At 34.5% G+C, this 24595-nt stretch overlaps 1 protein-coding gene across 24 annotated transcripts in view; it reads left to right on the forward strand.

Annotated features, from left to right (window-relative positions):
* Nucleotides 1-24595, forward strand: part of LOC125680720 (uncharacterized) — a 91147-nt gene that overhangs the window by 43438 nt on the left and 23114 nt on the right. For 2 of the 24 annotated variants that reach the window (XM_056154841.1, XM_056154842.1), the window contains exon 1: nucleotides 14643-14877. The exons of 20 other annotated variants lie outside the window; for them this stretch is intronic. In XM_056154841.1, the coding sequence (XP_056010816.1) occupies nucleotides 14817-14877 (61 nt within the window). In that variant the 5' untranslated portion in view covers nucleotides 14643-14816. Of the gene's footprint in view, nucleotides 1-14639; nucleotides 14878-24595 lie in introns of those variants that run through there. 2 more of the 24 variants (XM_056154854.1, XM_056154855.1) reach the window with 2 other exon arrangements.

Here is a 24595-nt window from a genome sequence, read left to right on the forward strand (position 1 = left end):
TAGATTCATAATATAGAAGGCCTTAATAACATTATGTATCTGGAATTTTTTAAAACTTAAAACCACACCTTCTTAAACCCATTCAATGGCACGCGATGAAACATATTTCCCATTGTCTTTGATCATAAAGGAAAGGTGAAGATAACGAACAGTGAGTAAAATGAACAAGGGTGCTTCTCTATTGGTTTAGTTTTCACAGAATGTAGTAACCCCACTAATTTTCGGCTGCTCATGGTTTTCTACACAAATAATGCTATATTTTCCTCTGCGTGAAGGGGGCCTTCGTGGCCAAGTGGTTAGAGCATCACGCTCTAAATCACACGGCCTCTCACCTCTGTCGGTGCGAGTTCAAATCCCGCTCACGCCGGTAAGTGAGAAAGTTTCCCAATTTACTTTCGAAAGGTCGGTGGTCTCTTCCCAGGTACATTGTATCTGGGTTCTCTCTTCCACCAATAAAAACTTGGCGCCACCAGAACACTGGCAATTGTAAAGTGTGACGGAAAACATCAATCAATCCTCTGTGTGGACTTTTTCCTAGGGTTGGAAAATGGTGAACGTTGGTATCATCCAAAGTAGATAAACATCCCTTTCTTTCCTTTATCTGATTTGCTACAGTTTGTGCCGCAAAATATATGTTTTGTCGAAAGCAAGTTTGTTATTAGTGTAAACAATACTAACCGGAAGTACTTCTGTGGAACATTTTATTCATATTATGTGACCGGCATGGCTAAATACAAAAATTGCTGAATGTTCCAGATGAACTCGAAACGTGCCAATTTACGTAGTGTTAGTGACGTATTTAAGGAGGGCGCAGCCCCCCCCCCCTAAAATGTTCAAAATTAATATAAATCGTGGTCTCTTGTTTAGAAAAATGTCAACGATAAAAGAAGCAATAATTACTTCCATTCTCAGAGAAATCAATGACAAAATTATTTGATTTATTTGAATTACTTTTATTGGGAAAATTTTCTTCGACGCTCGTATTTTGCTATGGCGGTACCATTGCTGCTGACAGTAGTAGAAATTATATTGTTTTGACTACAGATACAGCAACAGCCGGTACTGGAAATCCTCTGCCAAAGTTTCCTAAACATTGGGTTCTTCTTCTGATTGTGGTTGTGTCTTCTTATGACCCTCTCCTTTCTTGTGAGGCATGGCGAATGAATTTGACTGTTTACTGTTCAAGAGTTAGATGATAACTGGTGTTAACGCACGATTACAAACGTAATCAAACAACGACCACACGACTGCTGTAAATGATTGTAAAAGCCGTGGCATGTGGCCTCGATTAATCATATGATCAGTCGCTAACCTTCACCATTTGAGGCACGATACTCATCACTGATCTTGCGATCGATAATTTCCAATCGTAGGTGGTCGCACATGAGTAGCCGCAGTCGTACAATCTACCACCTATAGTACGATGATCTTTCACCAAATCGCAGGATGCGATTGCAGATGGAGATCGTAGCAAACACTTTAGATTGATCGTACCTCGGCAAATGTACCATCAATCGCATGATTCAGAAAACGTGCGATACAGTATAACTGAGACTTAGTAAACCCTTTTGTTTGTTCTGAAAAATTGACAATCTATCTACCTATCTACCTACCTACATACCTCTCTCTCTCTCTCTCTCTCTCTCTCTCTCTATATATATATATATATATATATATATATATATATATATATATATAGTTTGTAAAGACGAATTCAGTATTTGATACAGTAAACACATCCTATAATAATAGTCAAGAAACACAAAACTCGAATAACTCTTCAGACAGTTATAACCGAAAGCGCTAACAGTGAAATATTATTCGAGTTTTGTGTTTCTTGACTTTTATTACTTGATATATATATATATATATATATATATATATATATATATATATATATATATATATGAAGTTAAGAAACAAAGTATACATATATCATTGTTAAATATCACTTCGATTTTATGCAAAAGTACTCTGATATTAAAAGATGCTAATGTTCCACATTGACAATATCGTCGCAGTCTTTGTTGATCAGGTCATCCAACAGTCTGTAGGAATTTTCATGGGAACGAATTGTTCTTCTTTATTAGCTTATCTGTTTTGATATTCTTCTGATGCATGGTTTATTCAAACGCTACTACCTGAGAAAAAACGTGCGTTCCTGTGATCTTCAACTCTACATTAAGATAGATCATTCTTATGTATATTCGATACATCCTAGTGAACTCGAAATAAAAAAAACACACCACAACGTCTTCCATATTTGCTTTGAACTTAAATATTTTATTAAATATAGATGCTAACAGCAAACTAGCAACTCATCTTTATGACAAAAGGAATGCCTTAAGCTTTTCCGTCGTCAAATTCCAGTATTTATGTAGCAATATTCCATCGTCACCTACATATGGTGTTTAAATCTCTCAACTGATTGGATACACAAAAACCTGTTCTGCGAAAGATCAGCTTTTAAATCAGGCTCCTGAAAAACAAGCTGTCTGACGTATTTCATACCAATTGTAAAGACGTTCTTAAAACGATGCTTTTCACTACGGATAACTCCGTTTACGTGATCGAGATAAAGAACCCAAGGAAGGTGTGACCGGTCGCCAGGGGGTGCTTACATCTCCTGGACACCTGATCCCACCTTTGGTATATCCAGGGATCCATATTTGCCCAACTCTTACACATTTTGTATTGCTTATAGGATTTATGAGATTAATCTCTATTCGTTACAGCGTACCCTCACCTGTTCATTCATGAACGCGACAAAATATTTTGATATGTAGAATTTCAGAAGATCTTAGCTTTCCTTTCATTCCAAATCTAAATCAATACTATATGTTTGAAGGTATTCACATTTTTTTTATGTAAATGCTTGTGTTATCTAGTGACTACTTCTTTTCCAATATAATGAATGAAAAGGGAAAAAATAACAAACAGTGATCAATATCATGAATTTAATAAGGAATCCAAAATGAAGAGTACGGAAAACATGGACCTCTGTACATGGCGGAGGTGGGACCAAGTGCCTAGGAGGAGCAAGCATCCCGCCTTAACGTTATCATAACATGTTTAATGATCCCTTTTTCTAGTCTTATAACTCCTATACGCAATATATATATATATATTTTTTTTATTTCAATGACGCATTTTAAGGGTTGTATTGTAAATATCCTATTGATACAATAGCAAAAAAATGGGGAACTGTGCAAAATTGTAATAAAGATATTCAGCAATGTAAAGATGTGCAAAATATAGACGATTTCATAAATTGATCAACTTTTAAACACAAAGCAGTGAATTTTTGACATAAGTAGTTTTACATTTTGCAATATCTAAATCTGCATTGACGAAATTTTAAACAAAAAATTACATGTGTACGCTGATGTAGTCACTTTAGACAACATTTCTTTTTGCATTTCGTCAATGTTCAAATATTTTGTGATAATGTCTTAATGCAGAAGCTAGTATACCCAACGTTCTCTCAAAACGGGAGTTTTTCTTGGTTGTCTTCATAATCTACCAATGCCTGTATTGTTTCATTTTATATTCGGACAATGCCTGCATTGAGCGACTCCATAGTCGGTCAATGCCGGCATTATGCGACTGCATAATCGGTCAATGGCCGTATTGGGCAACTCCATAGTCGGCCAATGCCTGCATTATGCGACTGCATAGTCGGTCAATGCGTGCATTGAGGGACTCTATAGTTGGCCAATTCCTGCATAGATCGACTCTATAGTCGGCCAATGCCTGCATTGGGCGACTCCATAGTCGACACATGTTTGCATTGGTCGACTTTCTAGTAGGCCGATATCTGCATTTGGCTACTTCAAAATCGATATATGTCTGTATTGGACATCAAAATTGGTAAAATGTAGTGATGACGATCGTGTCAAAAGTAAATTAACCAAAACCCTCCATTCTCCCCGAATTCCAAAATGGAAGATTCATTCCAAAATGTAATACACAAGCTGAAGACTGCAATATGTAGGGAAGTTGATGTTTATTTATTCCACTTGATCAGCGACTCGTCGTCCTCCTTTTAGAGTTGATGTACCCATCAGTGTGCACCTGAAATCAAAGTGATGTATACTATATATACTATACAATAAATCATGAAAATATCATAGAATTTCCAAAATAAGAGGAGCTACCTCAAGAAGGGCCATAACACCCGAGAATCGTTAAGAATGAAGATGATCTTTGAGATAGACTGTTTTAAAAGATGTCCAAGTATGGACTTTCCAAAAAGTTTAAAGAGCCGCATGATATCGTTGCTGAAATGATATAAGATCTTTGAAAATATCTTGTTTTGTCTCTTCTAAAACGAAAAACAAATTAGGGATCTGTATTGTATTTCTTGTATTTACTCCATTCACTAATCTAAAAGTATCCAAATAATCTGGTGATACAAAAAATGTATACGATTCGATATGCAAGAGCTTGTTCTGGGTATAGTCAGTTTTCAAATCGAAGTAAGCTGCTGACAAACAAGTTGATGGTACAGGGATTTCAACAGTCTCGATTGAAGTCAGCATTTTGCAAATTCTATGGTCGTTATAACGATCTAGTTCGTCAATACAACCTCGCATTGGGTCAAATCTGTCTGACGTGTTTCATACCGATTGTTAAGCCGTTCTTGGCACACTGATTTTGACTGCGGATAACTCCGTTTACCTGATCAGGATATGGGGCTCACGGCGGGTGTGACCGTTCAACAGGGGATGCTTACTCCTCCTATGCACCTGATCCCACCTCTGGTGTGTCCAGGGGTCCGTGTTTGCCCAACTATCTATTTTGTATTGCTTGTAGGAGCTATGAGATTGATCACTGTTCGTTATCTTCACCTTGCATATAAAACTTTTTGCGATGGAGAAAATAGTTAGAGTCTGAGAGTGCCCATCTCAAATGTCATAGCATGTAGGAACCTGGCACTCACTGAAATATTCTGATATGTAAAATGATCCTTCCTGCTTTCGTCTGTGACTTAAAACGTCTTGTTCTTGACATCATGCCATATTGTACATCAATAATAATAATAATGAGGAAAAACTACGAGATTGTAAAATTTGAGGAGTGCTTCCTTTCACATGAAAATAGCCATATAATATTTCATTAAACATCTAGTTTTCTTATAATCATTATTGGCTGCTTTCTTCTGTGATTGAAAACGCCTTTAAGTGTTTGTCTTCTTCTTGCTATCATGCTATACTGTACAAGAATAATAAAAATGAGGAAAAACTTATATAGTAAATTTGAATAGAACTTCCTTTGACATAAAAATACTTAATTTCCTTAGATACCCAGTTTCTAAGTTTTTCAAAAGACATCTGAATGAGAAGACCATATACGACATTCATGGATGTGAACACAAATCAATTTTGCACATTCAATATTTTCTATGAAATTTTCAGGAACATTCATACATAATTCTCTACATGGCGATAAGTTCTGTGCTAATCCTATTAAAATGAATTGTGTTTTCTTTACAATGTTTGCTAACATCCATTCCGTATAATTTAAAATATCGTCCTGTAACTTTCTTTCTATCACATTTAAAGATTTATCAGAAACATCTGTATATATATTGACTGTGGAATGTTTCATATACGTTGGGTACAAAGAGAATGAAATGCAAAGGACCTAAAATAGAACCATGAGAATATTTTACTCCCTTGAGATGTCCTCTTGCAACCTGATACCTTGTGATCTGTCGTCTAGATAAGAATAAAACAATTAAAACCATTTTCACACATTACAACACATATTACAAGTATCGTCACCTACATGCAGTACGTACTTATTTCTTTGAAATGATTCGATAAGCGAGAGCTTGTTCTGTGTATGATCAGTTTTTAAATGGAAACAGGCTACTCACAAATAAGTTAATGTTACAGGGTTTCGGGTCGGTATTTCGCAATTTCTATTGTCGTTATAACGATCAAATTTGCCAATACAACCTATCATAGGGTCAAATACTGTCTGACATGTTTCATACAAATTGTTATGTCGTTCTTCGTACACAGATTTTGACTGCGGATTACACCGTTTACCTGATAAAGATATATGACTCACGGCGGGTGTGGCCGGTCGGCAGGGAATGCTTACTTCTCATAGGCACCTGTTCCCACCTTTGGTATATTTAATGGTCCGTGTTTGCCCAAATCTCTGTTTTGTATACGTATTTCTTATAGGAGCTATGAGATGGATGACTGCCCGTTATCATCACCTTCATATCCCAAAAGATAAGTTTGTATGATTTTTGTGCATTTTTTAAAATCAGATGATCTATTCTGATCACTTTTTCGCCAGCATCAGTCTCTCCGTCCTTCCGCAAACGTTTAACATTTTGTACATCTCCAAATTCACATGGCTAATGTAAGCCAAACTAGCCACAATACATGCTTCTGTAAAAAGGATTCAAGTTTTTTAAATGAAGCACCACTTCCTTTTTGAAGTAGAGATAATCAAGAATTGACAAAATGTTCTTTTTAAGAATCACAGAGCCAATTTCAATCAAACTTGGCACAAAACATCTGTCGATGAAGGATTTTTTTTAAATGAAGGGTCATGCTCTCTCCAAAAGGGACATAATCAAGGAAAGACAAAAATAGGGTGAGGTCATTAAAAATATTCTCAAGAACTACTGGACCAGGAAAGATAAAACTTACATGAACGCTTTCTGACATAGTGTAAATTCCAGTTTGTTCATATCACGGCCACGGGAGTAGGATGTGACCACAATGTGGGTTCAAAGTTGTAGTTAGGGCTATGTACATTCGTAGGACAAATATATAAAATCTTCTCAAGAGCATATGAATATGCAAGAATTCCAGTTTGTTCAAATCATGGCACCGGGGTAGAGTGGGACCACAATAGGGATTCAATATTGTACGAAGGGCTATGATGAAGAAATATTTTAAAATCTTCTCAAGAACATGTCAATATTCAAGAATTCCCAGGTATTCCAGATTCATGTTAGTTCAATTTGTGATTTCCGGGGATAGAGTTTGATCACATTAGGAAAGCAAAGATTTACATGGGGATACACACGAAACACGTTTTAAAATCACAGCAGTGTAATAAATATTCATATTAATATCCACCAAATTGGTGTTTGTTGAAATCATAACCCCAGGGTAGGATGGAGGCATAATAGGGGTTCAATGTTTTACATGGACATGCATAGGTTTTGGTTTTTTTAAAATTAAAAATCAAAGAACAACAGGGTCATGATTACTCGTGTTAATATGCAAACCTTCCCAGGTAGTGAATATTCAAATCTATTCAAACTGTAGTTTCAGGGGGTAGGGTGAGGACACAATACGGGATCAAAGTTTTAGTAAGAAAATCTTCATAGATATTCTTCTACAGCAGGATCATGATTAGTCATATCAATTAGCACTCCCAGTTAATAAGATTGAAGTTTCTTAAAATCAAGACCTTCAATGGTAGGATGGGGCCGAAATAGTGGATCAAAGTTTTATATCGATTTATATAGGGAAACATCTTTAAAAATCATCTCAACCACAGCAGAACCATGAATAGTCATATTGATATGCAAGCATCTTCAAGTAATGTAAATGCAAACTTTTTCCATCCAGTGGCTAAAGAAGTATAGAGGGGCCATGGTAGGAGATCAAGTATGATATGGAAATATACAAGGCATTGATACAAATTAATACCTTTCAAGGTTAGCGGGACTACGCTAGATATCATCAAAATGCAAATGTTCCTAAGTTGTGTTGATTCATTTTACATGCCCCCGTGGTTAAAATTGGGGGAGGGATGACTCCTGAAAATCTTGTTTATAATTTTCAATGGTGAGTGATAGGACTTTCATATTCGTTATTTTCACCTTGCATATTTCATATTTTCATTGTTTGTGATAAAAAATTATGTTTAGTATAAAGGTTTTTGACCCTGTGGCCTTGACCTTAGAATTTAACCTACTTTAAATAAAAACAAGCTAGGCAGGATCTTCTGAACTAGGGCTTTCCTAATCTGTATATATGCAAAGTGAAGATAACGAATAGTGATCAATCTCATAACTCCTATAAGCAATACAAAATAGATAGTTGGACAAACACGGACCCCTGGACACACCAGAGGTGGGATCAGGTTCCTAGGAGTCATACATGTATAAGCTACGAATCTTGAAAAATATTAATAATTTATAAGCTTAAGGACATTTCTAGAAGAAAATTTCACGACCCTTTATATTGAAAGTTTTCCCAACATAACAGCATGTGTCAAGTAAATAATGTTCATTTCCGTCAATGTTATCAATTTGACAATGCATTTTATGGTTCTACATTCTATATGCAATACAGGAAAACATGTTTGTTGAAAGGTGCAGATAACGAACAGTGATCAATCTCATAACTCCTACAAGTAATACAAAATAGATAGTTGGGCAAACACAGACCCCTGGACATACCTGAGGTGGGATCAGGTGCCTAGGAGGAGTAGGCATGCCCTGTCGACCGGTCACACCCACTTTAAGCCCTATATCCTGTTCAGGTAAACGGAGTTATCCGCAGTCAAAATCAGTGTGCCAAGAACGGCTTAACAATCGGTATGAAACACGTCAGACAGCATTTGACCCAATGATAGGTTGTATTGACGAACTAGAACTTGTGTGGTATTTTGTGTAATTTCCACAATGATAAAAAGCAATGCGTTTCCACTGTACATAAATATCAAGATCGTCATAAAAAAATTTCAATATTGCGTAACATTAAAAAAGATGTTCTGAAGGTTATAAATTATTATATTTGACACATTTTCACTATAGGAAATGAAATGTCATCATTTTATAATTGATTCTCATAAATGTTGTAATGTTTGACACCGGGTGTAAAATGAATTGATAGAAGACAAAACATAAGTATATGGCAATTGATGCATCGTAATGTTCGAGTGCTGCATGCTGCGAGATTAAATACTGTTTAATATACAGTCATTGAGAGGCTAAACAAAGTTTCTTGCAAGAAGAGGAATTTGGTGGATGCATTCAACTTGGACAACGAAATCATAGTTTAGTTTGGTGAGTGAAAAAAAAAATTCCATAAATTTGCATTCAAAAGTTCAACTCACATTTCCTCTGCTATTTCACAACGCGATTTATAATAACATTTGCAAGTTTAAACACACGACATACAGTAGATGTATTATTTTGTATCTATATATGTATTAAAATATAACTCCCATCTGTGCATGTGATTGTAAACGGATGTCATGTAAATGTATACCACATTTGTAAACATGGGCTCTCACAACTCTTATTAAGAAAATATCGTTATGAAAATAACCGTTACGAAAATAACATACCTTGAACTACATGTATAAAAGTGACGAAAAACTAATATCTGTATAGATCTACTATCTAGGGTAATGGGGGAACCGGATAGAAAGAGGAAGGGGGGGGGGGGGCATGTGTTGAATTATAAATCCCTAGACTATAGTATACATATATACTATTACTTTGAAATGTCAGTGACTTAAGAAATATATCAAACCTGGTGTTTCACGCAAACATGTAGATTGGCAAACTCTTTCTAAAAATGATGTAAATTAATCACAAGTCTGCACATGCCCTCTCATAGGCAAATGTATGCATTGTATGTATAAGTAAGATATGTATACTACACGTATGCCCTTCTCTTGACCCACATTTTGTAAATAAAACAGATATGATGAGTCTATGGCAGTTTATGAAAACATATATACATGTCATCTTATATTGCAATTTATAATTTTGAAACATTGGTATTTAGATTTTCACCAAAATGTGTTGAGACACAATTTTAAAATTCACATTGTCTGACGCAGTCTAATTACTCAATGGTATAATATAGACCTAACTGTGCAAATATCAATTATGATGATCTTTTTTCTAGGCATCAGCCTGAGGACCAATGGAGGTTAGATAGGACCAGTGCAGGTTAGATAGGACCAGTGCAGGTTGAAGTGTATTTCGAGTCAACAAGTAAGAGAGGTACTATATTTTCTTTTGATAAACATTTGTAAAGACAATTCTGAGTATATCAGATATTCATATTTTGTGCTATATTTAAATATATTTATTTATATTTTGAACAGGTACTCAATTTACAGTGGTGATGACATATTCCCTGGACCCCCACAACTCCACAAATTTAAAAATGTTTGATCAAGTTGCGAAGAATAAAGAACTACTGCTAAATTAGGGACTTGGATCAAAAACATTAATTCACTTATATGAGCTCAGAGCAGTGGATGTCGTACAACACACTTTAAACTGAATTGTGAATTTAAGGGAAAACAAGTACATGTACTCGTGTATTACATGTACATGCCTTTTGAAAGACAATAATATTGCATAGATATAAAGGAAATTTCACTGTTGATTATTCTTTCTTAGATATATTAGTAAACAAGAGATGTTTGTAAAACACATATGCCCCCCCCCCCCCCCCCCCCATGGTGCAAAATTGAAAAGGGTTATACACACATACATCATTTAATTGAGAGTAGTATCATCAATTCAAAATATTGAGCAGACAATATCTTCCTATGTCAAGAGTGGATTGACCATGTGACCTAAAACTCAGTAGGGGTCATCAACTCCTGGAGATGTACCAGTGTACCAAGTTTGATGTCTGTCAAGCAAAGGGTTCTCAAGATATTGAACGGACAGTATATTCCTATGTCCAATTTGACCCTTGACCTTTGATCATGTGACCTTAAAATAATTAGTAGTCATCTTCTCCTGAAGATGTACCAGTATACCAAGTTTGATGTCTGTCAAGCAAAGGGTTCTCATGATATTGAGCGGACAGTATATTCCTATGTACAGTTTAACCCTTGACCTTTGACCACACGACCTCAAAATCAATAGGTGTCATCTTCTTTTGAAGATGTACCAGTGTACCAAGTTTCATGTCTGTCAAGCAAGGGGTTCTCAAGATATGGAGCAGACAGTATATTCCAATGTCCAGTTTGACCCTTGACCTTTGACCATGTGATCTGAAAATCAATAGGGGTCGTCTTCTCCTGGAGAAGACGTACCAGTGTACCACGTTTGATGTCTGTCAAGCAAAGGGTTCTCAAGATATTGAACGAACAGTATATTCTTATGTCCAATTTGACCCTTGACTTTTGACCATGTGACCCTAAAATAATTAGTAGTCATCTTCTTTTAAAGATGTACCAGTGTACCAAGTTTCATGTCTGTCAAGCAAAGGGTTCTCAAGATATGGAGCAGACAGTATATTCCAATGTCCAGTTTGACCCTTGACCTTTGACCATGTGATCTGAAAATCAATAGGGGTCGTCTTCTCCTGAAGACGTACCAGTGTACCACGTTTGATGTCTGTCAAGCAAAGGGTTCTGAAGATATTGAACGGACAGTATATTCCTATGTCCAGTTTGACCCTTGACCTTTGACCATGTGACCTCAAAATCAATAGGGGTCATCTTCTCTTGAAGATGTACCAGTGTATCAAGTTTGATGTCTGTCAAGCAAAGGGTTCTCGAGATATTTAACGGACAGTATATTCCTATGTTCAGTTTGACCCTTGACCTTTGACCATGTGACCTCAAAATCGATGGGGGTCATCTTCTTCTGAAGATGTACTGGCATACCAAGTTTGATGTCTGTCAAGCAAAGGGTTCTCTAGATATTGAATGGTCAGTATATTCCTATGCCCAGTTTGACCCTTGACCTTTGACCAAATGACCTCAAAATCAATAGGGGTCATCTACTCCTTAGGATGTACCAATGTACCAAGTTTGATGTCTTTCAAGCAAAGGGTTCTCAAGATATTGAGCGGACATTATATTCCTATGTCGAGAGTAGGTTGACCCTTGACCTTTGACCTTTTGATCCGAAGAACAATAGAGATCCTCTTCTACTCATAACTAACCCACATATGAAATATCATTATCATCAAGTGAATGGTTCTCAAGATATTGAGCAGACAACACATGGTCTACAGACCGACCGACCGACCGACAGACCGACAGACCGACGGACCGACCGACCGACCGACAGGTGCAAAACAATATGCCCCCTCTTTTTCAAAGGGGGGCATAAAAATGTGCACATGATAGAATACTAATTTTATAACTTCTATCAATGTGTTTGAATTTTCCTTGTAATTCAGAATTTAGTTGAAACACACATCATTGATACATTAATGTACATGTTCATCAAATTTTTAGAAAAGTTTCATAATGGAACTAATTCACCCCCCCCCCCCTATACATACAATGAATATAGACCTTCACCTGGGAAAAACTACAGTTAGTTAATGCAATATACATGCATTCTCAGTTTTCCAATAGTGAGTTTTTGGTTCATTGTGAAACTACAATTAGGAATCTTAAACTTATAAAAGACACACCTATCTGTGAGGTCAAGATGGATCAGATGGACTTAGCGATCAATGGGCAGTCCATGGGTCTCTTTCCATTGATATTAATTATTTATTGAAATATGAAATGGTTATTTCAACATATTTGGTGTATTATACTGTATAGTGATAATTTTTATCAAAAAATGTGTATAGGAAGTAGATTTGGTCCAGTTATTACAAGAAATTATATGAAAAATAACTAAACATTTAGGCAATCATTGTGAGTGCAAAAAGGTCAACTGCAATAACACACACTATAGATCATTCTTAAAGGGCTCATAGAAACTTCTAGTATTGTAAGTTTGAATGCTCAAAGTGGTAATTTGGGAATGCTTAATCATTTAACGTCAATAGGTTATCTCTGATGACTATATCTCTTAAAATTCATTTCTAGAAGGGAGGGGGTAGGGTTACAAAATCTGACTTAGTTTCAGATTAAACCTCACTTGGTAATTTTTTTTTTCAATTCAATATTTTAGATACTAAATGACTTATTGTAAAAATGAAATAAAATCAGAAATTTTATGAGTAGATTTTTTTTTGGTCAGAAAATTTTTGCCTGATAATATTTGGGAAACGCCATATCCTGGACGAATTGCCAAGTCGAATCACCCCAATGTTTTCCTTAGATGCATTTTGAATTTCGAATTAATGTTGATTTTTTATCTGTCTGTGTTTAATTTACATAACTATATATGACAAACAATATTTCTGGTGTCAATAAAAATTTTATTGGCTTCTGTGTTAAATTGCTCAATTTTGGCAGTTTTGCCTTTTAGGGCTGCAAAAGAGGGGATTTCAGTCTTGCTTTCCTCGAAAATTAACCTGATTACTTTTGTCGATTTTTTGATATTTTTTAGGATAAAGTCCAAATATTATAATAAATAAAATTGACAAAAATTCAATGAGTGGTTTTTTGGGGGCTAGCTATCAGTAGCTACTTTAAAGGAGTTATGAGATTGATCTTCACCTTTCATACAATCCCATTAGAAATGCAAAAAACAGTCTATCTTAAAGCCTTTGAACTTCCATATGGTAAAAATATAAGAATTTCAGATAATGAGTTGTCAATAGCGGCTTCGTTTTATCCTTCTAATCTCAAATGTATACAGAAAGGTTTCAAGCTCTGGATGATACTTTTCATCTGTAAATTGGAATTCGTTACACTAATGTAAAACTTATACGGGACCAATTTTGATGCACCAGATGCGTATTTCGACAAATAATGTCTCTTCAGTGATGCTCAACCGAAATGTTTGAAATCCGAAATAACTATGAAGGTTTAGAGCTAAATAGAGCCAAAAACAGCGTGCCAAAAAAGTGGAGCCAAATTCGTCCAAGGATAAGAGCTATGCATGAGGGAGATAATCCTTAATTTTGAAAATGAATTTCTAAATTTTATAACAGCAATCAAGTATACATCCGTATTTTCAAACTAGTAACAAAGTACTTAGCTAATGGGCTGTAGAGACCCTCGGGGACTAATGTAAGGATAAATGACACAAACGCATATCTGCGGGGATATCTTACCCTGATCAACAAACCTGTGTTGCTCTATCTGTTGATGATGGTGAGGCGATGAAAATGTTCAATAGATCAAATCTCAGCCTACCAATGAGCTCATATGTGACAAGATCTCTCAAAACGAATAGTCTGAATGACAACAGATACATAATGGCATACAATGACAAAGCATTGGAGTCAGGACGCCCTCCCATTAGAAACGCATGCGTTGGGAAAATTCATTTCACGAAGAAATATCAAAACAATCCAGATGCAAAGTATATTGTATGCAAAGTAGAAGTTCGCGTCATTATCCAGAACAACGCTGTAGAAAAGATCCATTACAAATGAATCTTTCACAGATGATAGAGGACCTAGAAATACAAAGGAATCAAGCCATTTAGGTGCTAAAAAGCACAAAATTCGACACGTGAATCAAATGTGTACACAGATTTCTTATTGCTCGAGTACATACGATTCCCAGAAAAAAATCCTATATGTTAATAGTACCAAATACCAAATCCTCCAATAGGGAAAAGTGATGGCTTCGTTGACTGAAATACCCTGCAGTTATATTCATCATTGTCCTTTTTTATTTTCTTACATTCATGCAATGGGAGCAGACAGCAGAACTCACCATTAGTGGCCCCATTATTCGGTGAACTCGAAATGAAAGTAATCACAAAGTGTTTTAATCTCTATTATACAGGGATAATTTACTAACTGTACAAAAATATATGGACATTTTGGTGTTTCACCACTTAAAACTATATTTCCAAGCGTTTAAGAAGCACTGGTTGTGTCTGAACCTGTTAATCCCTTCCTTTAAAATTAATACTTCCGGGTTTTGCATACATTATTGTAAGTCAACACAGTTCACCTAGTATCAACGTTTACAATGAATTTATCATGATGTATAAGAATAGTGCCCCGCTTGTTTTGTTGGAGTTACTATCACTTCTTAACCTAAGTAAGTATTACTGAATAACATTTATTTATGTTGTTTCATTTCATAATTGCAGGGCATTTATATCGTTCGTAAACATTTACCCATTTACAACAACTTCCTATTCAGAGCAGATAGTAATATGAAGGAAATAACTGTCAAAATCTTGGGTATACTTCCCTATCGATGTAGTTTATAAACAAAGTATACACTTGTCATTTTTATATAAAAAGAGAAAGTTCAATATCTGCTGAAAGACTGTCAGAATCCTGTCTGTTCAAAAAGGTAGAAGACACTTTATGTGTATTTATGTAATATTAGTTTGTACACAATATAGGCACTGTTCTACACGTGTACAGGTCTAGCTATGCACATCTAATTATAGAATGTTTATGAATGCAAATGAATGTGTCACGTGATCTTTGTCCTAGATTAGCCATCGGAAAATTACTGGTTCAGGCAGCATCACTCGCAGAGATCGCATACTATAATATTTTGTTAAACAGCCCTTTAAGTCCCAAAAAATTTTCATTTTGTTATTTGCTCTGTTTTGATACAGGCTGTTGAATTTAGATCATGTATTTTCATTATATAATCCTGTGTTTTAGTTTACAGCTACCTGCTGGGATCTTCCCCAGGTACCTGTCGACTCTGCTGGGCTCCCCCCAGAGTCATTTAATATTGTTAAGAAATCCAACCTTGTATAATCTTGTAGCTACCTGCCGGGCTCTCCCCAGGTACTTGTCCACTCTGCTGGGCTCCCCCCGGAGTCAATCAATTTAATAGGAAACCCAACTTTGTATATACTGTAGCTACCTGTCGGGCTCCCCCAGGTACCTTCTCACCCTGCTGGGCTCCCCCCCCCCCCTGCTTACTCCCCTTCTTAGGAAGTAGACTATAGTACCTGCCGGGCTTCCCCCAGGTACATATATATCCGGCAGGGAAATTAATTAATTCGAGTAGGCTCGGAGTAGCCCCAAGAAGCCAAAATTGTATTAGATATTATTTTGAATGTAAATATAGTTTTGTTTGTTCATTGTTGTATTGTCATATAATAGGAAAGCTATTGAACTAGTTTTTAATTGTAATTCTTGTCTATGTTGTGTATAAAATACTTCTAAAGTTCCAAGTTAAATTATGAAGATATCAAGATAGAGGTCTGCTTTCTTCGTCAAGCACCTCCGTTGTTTCCAAAGCTCTGGCTTTGCCATGCTTTCGATTATATATTCTATACAGGGTTATGAGACTGACCATTGCATGTTTGTTCTTGACACTCCTTTCATGATATGTGTACAAGTGATAAAGAGGGTATATATTTTAAATTTATATTTATTTAACAAAGTTCTGCAACTTTGTATGTTAGCTAAAGTTTGAAATTGATTATCCTGAATATTTGTCGTACAAATCTTTTATCTTCTTCGTAAATCTTTTATTCAAATTTTATTCGTCATCTGAAAACTTTCTACTTGTTTGATAACACGGTACTTGAAATCGTATAGAAAATAGATTTTTGTAGTACACTTAAGTATTTATTTATCTTTTTGTCCATCATATTGTAAAGGCCGGTGGGGAACATAAAATTGGTTGGTACAGGGATAATACGTTATGTGAAACTTTAAACACTTTCCTCGAAATCTATTTTTGTCATTTTATATTACAAGATATAGGGCTCACGGCGGGTGTGACAGGTCAACAGGGGATGTTTACTCCTCCTAGGCACCTGATCCCACCTCTGGTGTGTCCAGGGGTCCGTGTTTGCCCAACTATCTATTATGTATTGCTTATAGGAGTTATGAGATTGATCACTGTTCGTTTTCTTCACCTTGCACAGTAACACAACCTATTACACGAGTACATGTATTTGTTTGTCAAAATTCCCGAGATACCACAATAAAAGATATACGATAATTATAGGTTATAGACTTTGTATGGGAAAATATGACGACTGAGTTTTTTGGCGCGTAGACGGACCGAGCTTGCGAGGTCAGTTCGCGACAAAAAACGAGGTCGTCATATTTCCCATACAAAGTCTATAACCTTTTTATTATATACTTTCAATTTCATTTAGAAACTAACAATAATTTTATTTTTAACAATAACTTTATCGGTTTAACTTAGTAAAAGATGAAAAACACGAAAAATTTGAAAATTAACGGCGTAGAAATTTAATTGTGACGTAATGTTTGCGGGCCGGAATGTTTCCGGGCATATATCGTGTGATATATGCCCGCAAACTTTTAAAGAAAAAAGAAGAGATGAAATTGAAAGTATATAATAAAAGGATGTATTGGCATACGAAATATTGCTAATTATCAAATTTCAAAACCAGATAGCTTTACCATTGTATAGCTCATGGCTGGTGTGACCGGTCAAGATGGAATGCTAACTCCTCTTGAGCACCTATCTGAACTTTTTTCATTTGAACAATGTATTCCTCTATAATGATTTTTGCACTAGATTTAATGATTTAAATGAATGAGATGTTTGTCCATGTTCAGATACATGAACGCGTTAAAATCTTTGTAATATATAGAACCTATGAAGATTCAAAACAAGTGTAAAGATGTTAACTTTGCTTTTATTCAACAAATTTAAACCATACAATATGTTTAAAGATATTCGCATATTGCTTGATGTAAATTGGGGGCCCAGAAGCTCCTGCAATTTGTAGATTTTATAAGGATTTATAAGGCTTGAAATATGTCTTCTGTTTAGTCATTTGTACTATTTTCTATCAGTTTTAATAAGGTAGAATTAATAAAATGACGCAAATTTTAAGGGTTTTTGAAAATAATTAAGTTCTCCCAATAAAGTAATCCAAGAAATCAAAATATTTTATCATTTATTTCTCCGGGAGTAGAAGAAATTATTGCTTCTTTTATCGTTGAGAACACTTTTCTAAAGAAGATACCCCCCCCCCCCGTTAAATCCGCCACTGATCACTGTTCCTTGTCTTCTCTTGTTCATATATAAATATCGAGAATATAAATAACAAAAGACAATGTAGATCAAAATAAGAGCTACATTGTACCGCAAAAGGGACAATAACTTTTCAGAAGCATTGAGTATCTAAAACCGTTTCATAAAGTTTATCCTGAAATGATAAAACATCGATATCTTCTAAAATATTCTGTTTGCCTCTTGTAACATAAATAAGATTATTAGAGGTTTGCCTTTTATCTATTGTCATTATCTCATTCACAATTTTAAAACCATTAAAAAGTTTCACACGATATAAAATTTCAACACAAGATTAATTATTAATTTTTCAATACATGAAAAGGTCAGACAGAGGCATCCATTTCAAATTTGATAACACTGACTGGGGTACTTTGATGTGTAAAATGATTTTGCTGCTCTCTTCTGTAATTTAAAACACCAATCAGAATCGGTCTTGTTCTTTGCATCATGCAATACTAAAATATTAATAAATCAAAGTACTGATAGGCGGAGGCATGTTCGTTAGTACAAAATTGTACTTCAACTTGACCTTTGATCTTGTGAACTTAAGATCATTAATGATTACATGCTCTTTAAATGCAAACAAAACTGTCAGAAAGTTTTGCAAGCAAAACGTATTCTTTAGCGTTAGCACATCATGAAAATATGCTGTCGGGAAGCTGTGCAGTTCATGCCCTCAAGTAGATAGATATATATATATATATATATATATATATATATATATATATATATATCCAAATTGTGTTTTTAAAAAAATCACAGTATCCGGTATAAAATATAATGAAAGCGCTTGCGTTAAATTTTTAACTTTGTGTACTGTTTATTCTATTTCTTTTAATATATATATATATATATATATATATATATATATATATCCGAATATGAAAAATTACCTCAGTGGCCGGTAATCAATAGGTAAAATATTAAATAAAACATGACAACACGTGTTGTCATATCATATATATATATATTTATATATACATGTATATATATATATATATATATATATATATATATATATATATATAGTTTGTAAATAAAGAATTCGGTATTTGATACAGTAAATACATCCAATAATAAAATTAAGAAACACAAAACTCGAATAACATTTCACTGTTGGCGCTTTCGGCTTTAATGCCTCTTCAGACAGTTATAAAATGAAATAATATTGCTAAGTAACGTCAACATATCACGACGTAAGTAATTGTCCTTTGTGACTTCATAATAAATTACACTGGTAGCGGTATAATACACACAATATTAGACAAAACTTGGAAATCAATTACAGATTTCAGTTCAATGTAGTTTCAATTTTACAGTTATTTTCTATTAAGTTTGGAATTAAACAATTTTATAAAGTATTCCTCCTTTGTAACTCTGGAAATTTCGCAGTCATTATACATTTTATAAAATGGAAATATGTTGAAATCTCCATGACCACAATTGGCAAAATGTTCGGAACATGGGGAATTTCTGATACTTGATATTATTTCATTTTATAACTTACATTCTACTTTCATTTAATTCGTGATTCTACCCGCTAAAACAGACTTAACCCTATCTATTAAACGTCATATGTGCATTGTCTACACCTGCATAATATTCGTGAGAAAATTGCAGTAAGTAAAGACATTGAAATCAAACACATTGGAAATCTGAATATAGGGAAAGGTATTCAGACAAATCAATATAATAACAACGCTACACATTTAAATATAATAAATTGTGTAGCATATATTTTCATACAGTTTATCCAGTTTTTAGTTTTACTACACCTTTACAAACACTATATGTACCAAGAAAAGACAGAGCACACAGTCTACAAAATTAAAAATCAAGGAAAAATCAATATTAATATAACAACCACAAATAAGTTTTACATGAAAATGTAAGATGCATTAAGAAGGCAATACATGTAAACAAACTGCAACAAGACATCAGGAAAGATTTACCACATAATCATTAACACTGAACGTCTGTGGGGTATCATATAGCACACTTTTAATATATTTTTTTTAAAATTTAGTAAAAAAAATATATTTACATTGAGAAGACAGTAGAAGCTTAATGTAAAACTTATACGGTACCAATTTTGATGCACCAGATGCGTATTTCGACAAATAATGTCTCTTCAGTGATGCTCAACCGAAATGTTTGAAATCCGAGATAACTATGAAGTTTTAGAGCTAAATATAGCCAAAAACAGCGTGCCAAAAAAGTGAAGCCAAATTCGTCCAAGGATAAGAGCTATGCATGAGGGAGATCATCCTTGATTTTGAAAAGAATTTCTTAATTTTAGAACAGCAATTAAATATACATCCGTATTTTCAAGCTAGTAACGAAGTACTTAGCTACTGGGCTGTAGAGACCCTCGGGGACTAACAGTCCACCAGCAGAGGCCTCAACCCAGGGGTCGTAATGTAAAACTTATACGTTACCAATTTTGATGCACCAGATGCGCATTTCGACAAATAATGTCTCTTCAGTGATGCTCAACCGAAATGTTTGAAATCCGAGATAACCATGAAGTTTTAGAGCTAAATATAGTGAGAATCTCCACAGTTAATTCAGTGATGCTCAACCGAAATGTTTGAAATCTGAGATAACTATGAAGTTTTAAAGCTAAATATAGTGAGAATCTCCACAGTTAATTCAGTGATGCTCAACCGAAATCTTTGAAATCTGAGATAACTATGAAGTTTTAGGGCTAAATATAGTGAGAATCTCCAAAGTTAATTCAGTGATGCTCAACCAAAATCTTTGAAATCTGAGATAACTATGAAGTTTTAGAGCTAAATATAGTGAAAATATCCACAGTTAATTCAGTGATGCTCAACCGAAATGTTTGAAATCCGAAATAGCCATGAAGTTTTAGAGCTAAATATAGTGAGAATCTCCACAGTTAATTCAGTGATGCTCAACCGAAATCTTTGAAATCTGAGATAACTATGAAGTTTTAGAGCTAAATATAGTGAGAATCTCCACAGTTAAAGGAATCTTTCTTATGAGAACTCCTTCCGGATTAATTTCTAGAATTAACAAAATACTTGTTTGCTCCGTGTGTGACTACAATCTCTATAGTGTTCTCTTTCATAGAAATTGCCTCCACCACACCTTTAACAAATGTCTGTCTTGGCAGAATTGTCTACAAATTTTGAGTGTAAATAAATTATAGTTTATTTGGGAAGAGATGTGAATTAAAATATTGATGATATTCCTTTGCAATATTTCAAACTCTCAATGATGAAGGTTATCAAGGATTTCAAAAGAAAACAAGAGGTCCATGAAAATCATCGCTCACCTGTTCACCTTGGACCTGTTGTTGTGAGTTTTCAATTAATTCATTTTCAATATTTATTCCAATATAAAATTTTGACCTCAAATTATGGTCCCAACCTTACCCCAAAGGGTCAGGGCATAACCAACTTGAATTCATACAACATGCGGATGCCTCAATACCTTGTTGTTTTGAAGAAGGTCCATGTCACAAGGTCAGAGTATAAAATGAAAGGTCGTGCCATAAGCCGTATATATACAAAATATGAACGTTCGACTTTAAATAGTTCAATATATATTGGATAGGCTAAGTCTTCTTTTTAAAATAGGTCAACCTCTATTCATTTTTAAGGTTATTTCACAAAGAATACACTTTACATTATGATATACGAGTCCTATTGATATGCATCTTCACAAGTCAAAGGTTATTGATTCGTTACCTCGCACTAACCCTTGACATCAGTCCTATTTAAAAGTTGGGCTCGAGAAGAAGGATGACGCAATACGCTAAAATTAATCAGTCAATGGGATGTCTTGTTTCAGATGAAAGTTTGGTAAGGGAATAAACAGAAAGTAAAAAATCGCGTCCGTTGACGAAAAGATATGTGAAAAACATCAAATCGATCATTTGACTTAAAACCAAAAGCTTTCGATATCATGTATCAGAGAAGGAAAAGATGTTTTTATTGGGACTAAAGCCGGCAGTGGTAAATCGCTATCTTACGAAGTTGTTCCCATTATTTTGGACAATTTGTTTAATTAATTTGTTAAAACATAGTCCACAAACCCATCATTTTTATTCGGCTCATACCCCAAAACCTCGTCTAATTGTTTCTTCAAGCAAAACGAACTCCCGAAAATCAATCGACGATATCTGTCTTGTACTAATTGGCCACGAATTCTACACCATAATGCCGTCGCCATGCGTGTTTACTGTTTAGTTTTGTTTTCGATCGATTATAAAAGCCGTTGTCTGATTGGTTTGCAACTTCAGGCTGTAAACCAATCATATTCTTCTTCTCGAGCCCAACTTTTAAATAGCGACTGATGTCAAGGGTTAGTGCGAGGTAACGAATCAATAACCCTTGACTTGTGAAGATAATTGATATGTCGATTCGATATTTCCCTGTGAACTCGAAATAAAAGACACCACAGAGTCATTCATTTCTGCTTCTTACTTAGATATTTTATTGAAGGTAGATATTAATGGCAAACTTACAACTAAACTTTATGACAAACGGGATTATTTCAACTTCTTCATCGTCAACTCCCCATATTTATGCAGCGATATTCCATTATCACTTGCATATGGTGTTTATATCTTTCACCTGATTCCATACGTAAAAGCTTGTTCTGCTAATGGTCAACTTGTAAATTTAGGTAGGCTACTGATAAACAAGTTGATGATGCAGGGGTCACAACAGTCTTGTTTAAAGTCAGCATTTCGCAAACTCTATTGTCATTATGACAATCTAATTCGTTAATACAACCTGTCATTGGATCAAATGCTGTCTGACGTGTTTCAGTACGATTGTTCGGCCGTTCATGGCACACTAATTTTGACTACGGATAACTCCGTTTACCTGATCAAGATATAGGGCTCACGGCGGGTGTGACCGGTCGACTTTGGATATTTATTTCTCCTAGACACCTGATCCCACCTCTGATGTGTCCTGGGATCCGTGTCTTTCCAACTCTCTAATTTGTATTGCTTATAAGAGTTACGAGATTAATCCCTGTTCGTTATCTTCACCTTTCATCACTCACCATTCAAAACATCTGAGCAAGGATAAAATTTCAGATAGACAGCCAGGATAAAAACAATATGCCCCCTTTCCTCAACATTTGTCACAGGCCAGCTAGGGGCATTAAAAAATGTTTTTAAAGGACTTGTTTTTTATTGTATACAAATAAAGGAACCATGGTGTGATGTTGAAAAATGGAATTTGAAATAGTTTCATACCCCTGTAAATTTTGACAAGCTCACTATGCTATTTGGTAATCACTATAATAGACATGTATAAATTTCAAAATTTGATTTTGCTTGTAGCAAAATGATATTTTTTCTTGTAAATATCAAAATAGTCCGCAAGTACACATATCTGTGATTAGAAAAATAGTTATGGATCGAATTGTGGTTGAGAAGTACTTGCTGCTAAGAAAGTAGATATGAAGAATATGAAACTTTCCAAATAGAGTGAATATTTACAAAACAATTAGATTAGGACCAAACTTTTCATCAAAAAATGATAAAACCTATAACATTCATTCTGGATTTATGTCTTTAAATCCTGGAAAAAACTCTGCATATGTTTTGATAAAATCAATGCTTCTAAAGAAATATATAAAAGTGTAATATGGTATAATGAGAATATACAAGTAGATAATTAACCTATTTGTTTTTAAATCATGGTATGAAACTGACATTTTTTGGTAAACTCATTGATAAATGAGAATGGAACATTTTGATCATATAATCAATTTACAAATATTTATTGTGGGGTGCATACAAACTTTTTAGAATTTTTTAGTGTATTACAAGCAGTTAAGAAACATTGTGAACATGTTCCTCTTAACCATTTAAGCAAAGGGGATGAACCTGTTATGCCATTACATATTTTACCAATTACCTTTGCAAATGCTGGAAATAAGAAAATATACAATATTTTGAATTACAGTTTTAAAACATCAACAGGTCAAAAGAAATGGAATGGGAAAGTTTCAATTGCAGACCAAGAATGGAAAATATCAATTTAAATGATTTTAAATTTACAAATGATAGAAAAATACAGTGGTTACAATATAGAATAAATCAAAGAATATTAACTTCTTCTTTTTTAAAATTGAAATAATCAATCACGACATGTGTAGTTTTCTGTGTCAGAGAAAAAGAAACACTAGAGCATATTTTATACGAATGTGAAAAAGTGCAGAATTTTTTATGTATGGTTTATATATTTTTTTTAGTCTTTTGCATTTGATATTGTCACAGATAAGAAAGTATTTTTACTTGGTTGTTCAAAGCATGAATTGATTGATATCATAAATTTTCATTTGAAACATTATATAGGGCTCACGGTGGGTGTGACCGGTCGACAGGGATGGTTATTCATCCTAGGCACCTTGTCCCACCTCTGGTATATCCAGGGATCCGTGTTTGTCCAACTCTATATTGTATTGCTTATAGGAGTTTTAAGATTGATCACTGTTCGTTATCTTCACCTTTCATATAAATTCTTCTCGATCTAAAGAAAATCCACTGCTTCCAGTAAAATGTAAGAATATCTGGATAAATGTCTATCATATTGAAAGAAAGACACATAGCTCTTAGAAAGAACTGCATAGAACAATTTCAGGAAAAATGAAAATTGTTTAAAAAACGAAATGAACGATTGTATATCACATTGTGCATTTATGAGAAGATTATTGGCATAAATCCTACACCAGCATGTAATTTGTACATGAACATATATCTGTACTGATTTTGTGACAAGGGTGAACAGAA

This window comes from Ostrea edulis, chromosome 2, assembly GCF_947568905.1.
Source record: "Ostrea edulis chromosome 2, xbOstEdul1.1, whole genome shotgun sequence".
NCBI classification, from domain to species: domain Eukaryota; kingdom Metazoa; phylum Mollusca; class Bivalvia; order Ostreida; family Ostreidae; genus Ostrea; species Ostrea edulis.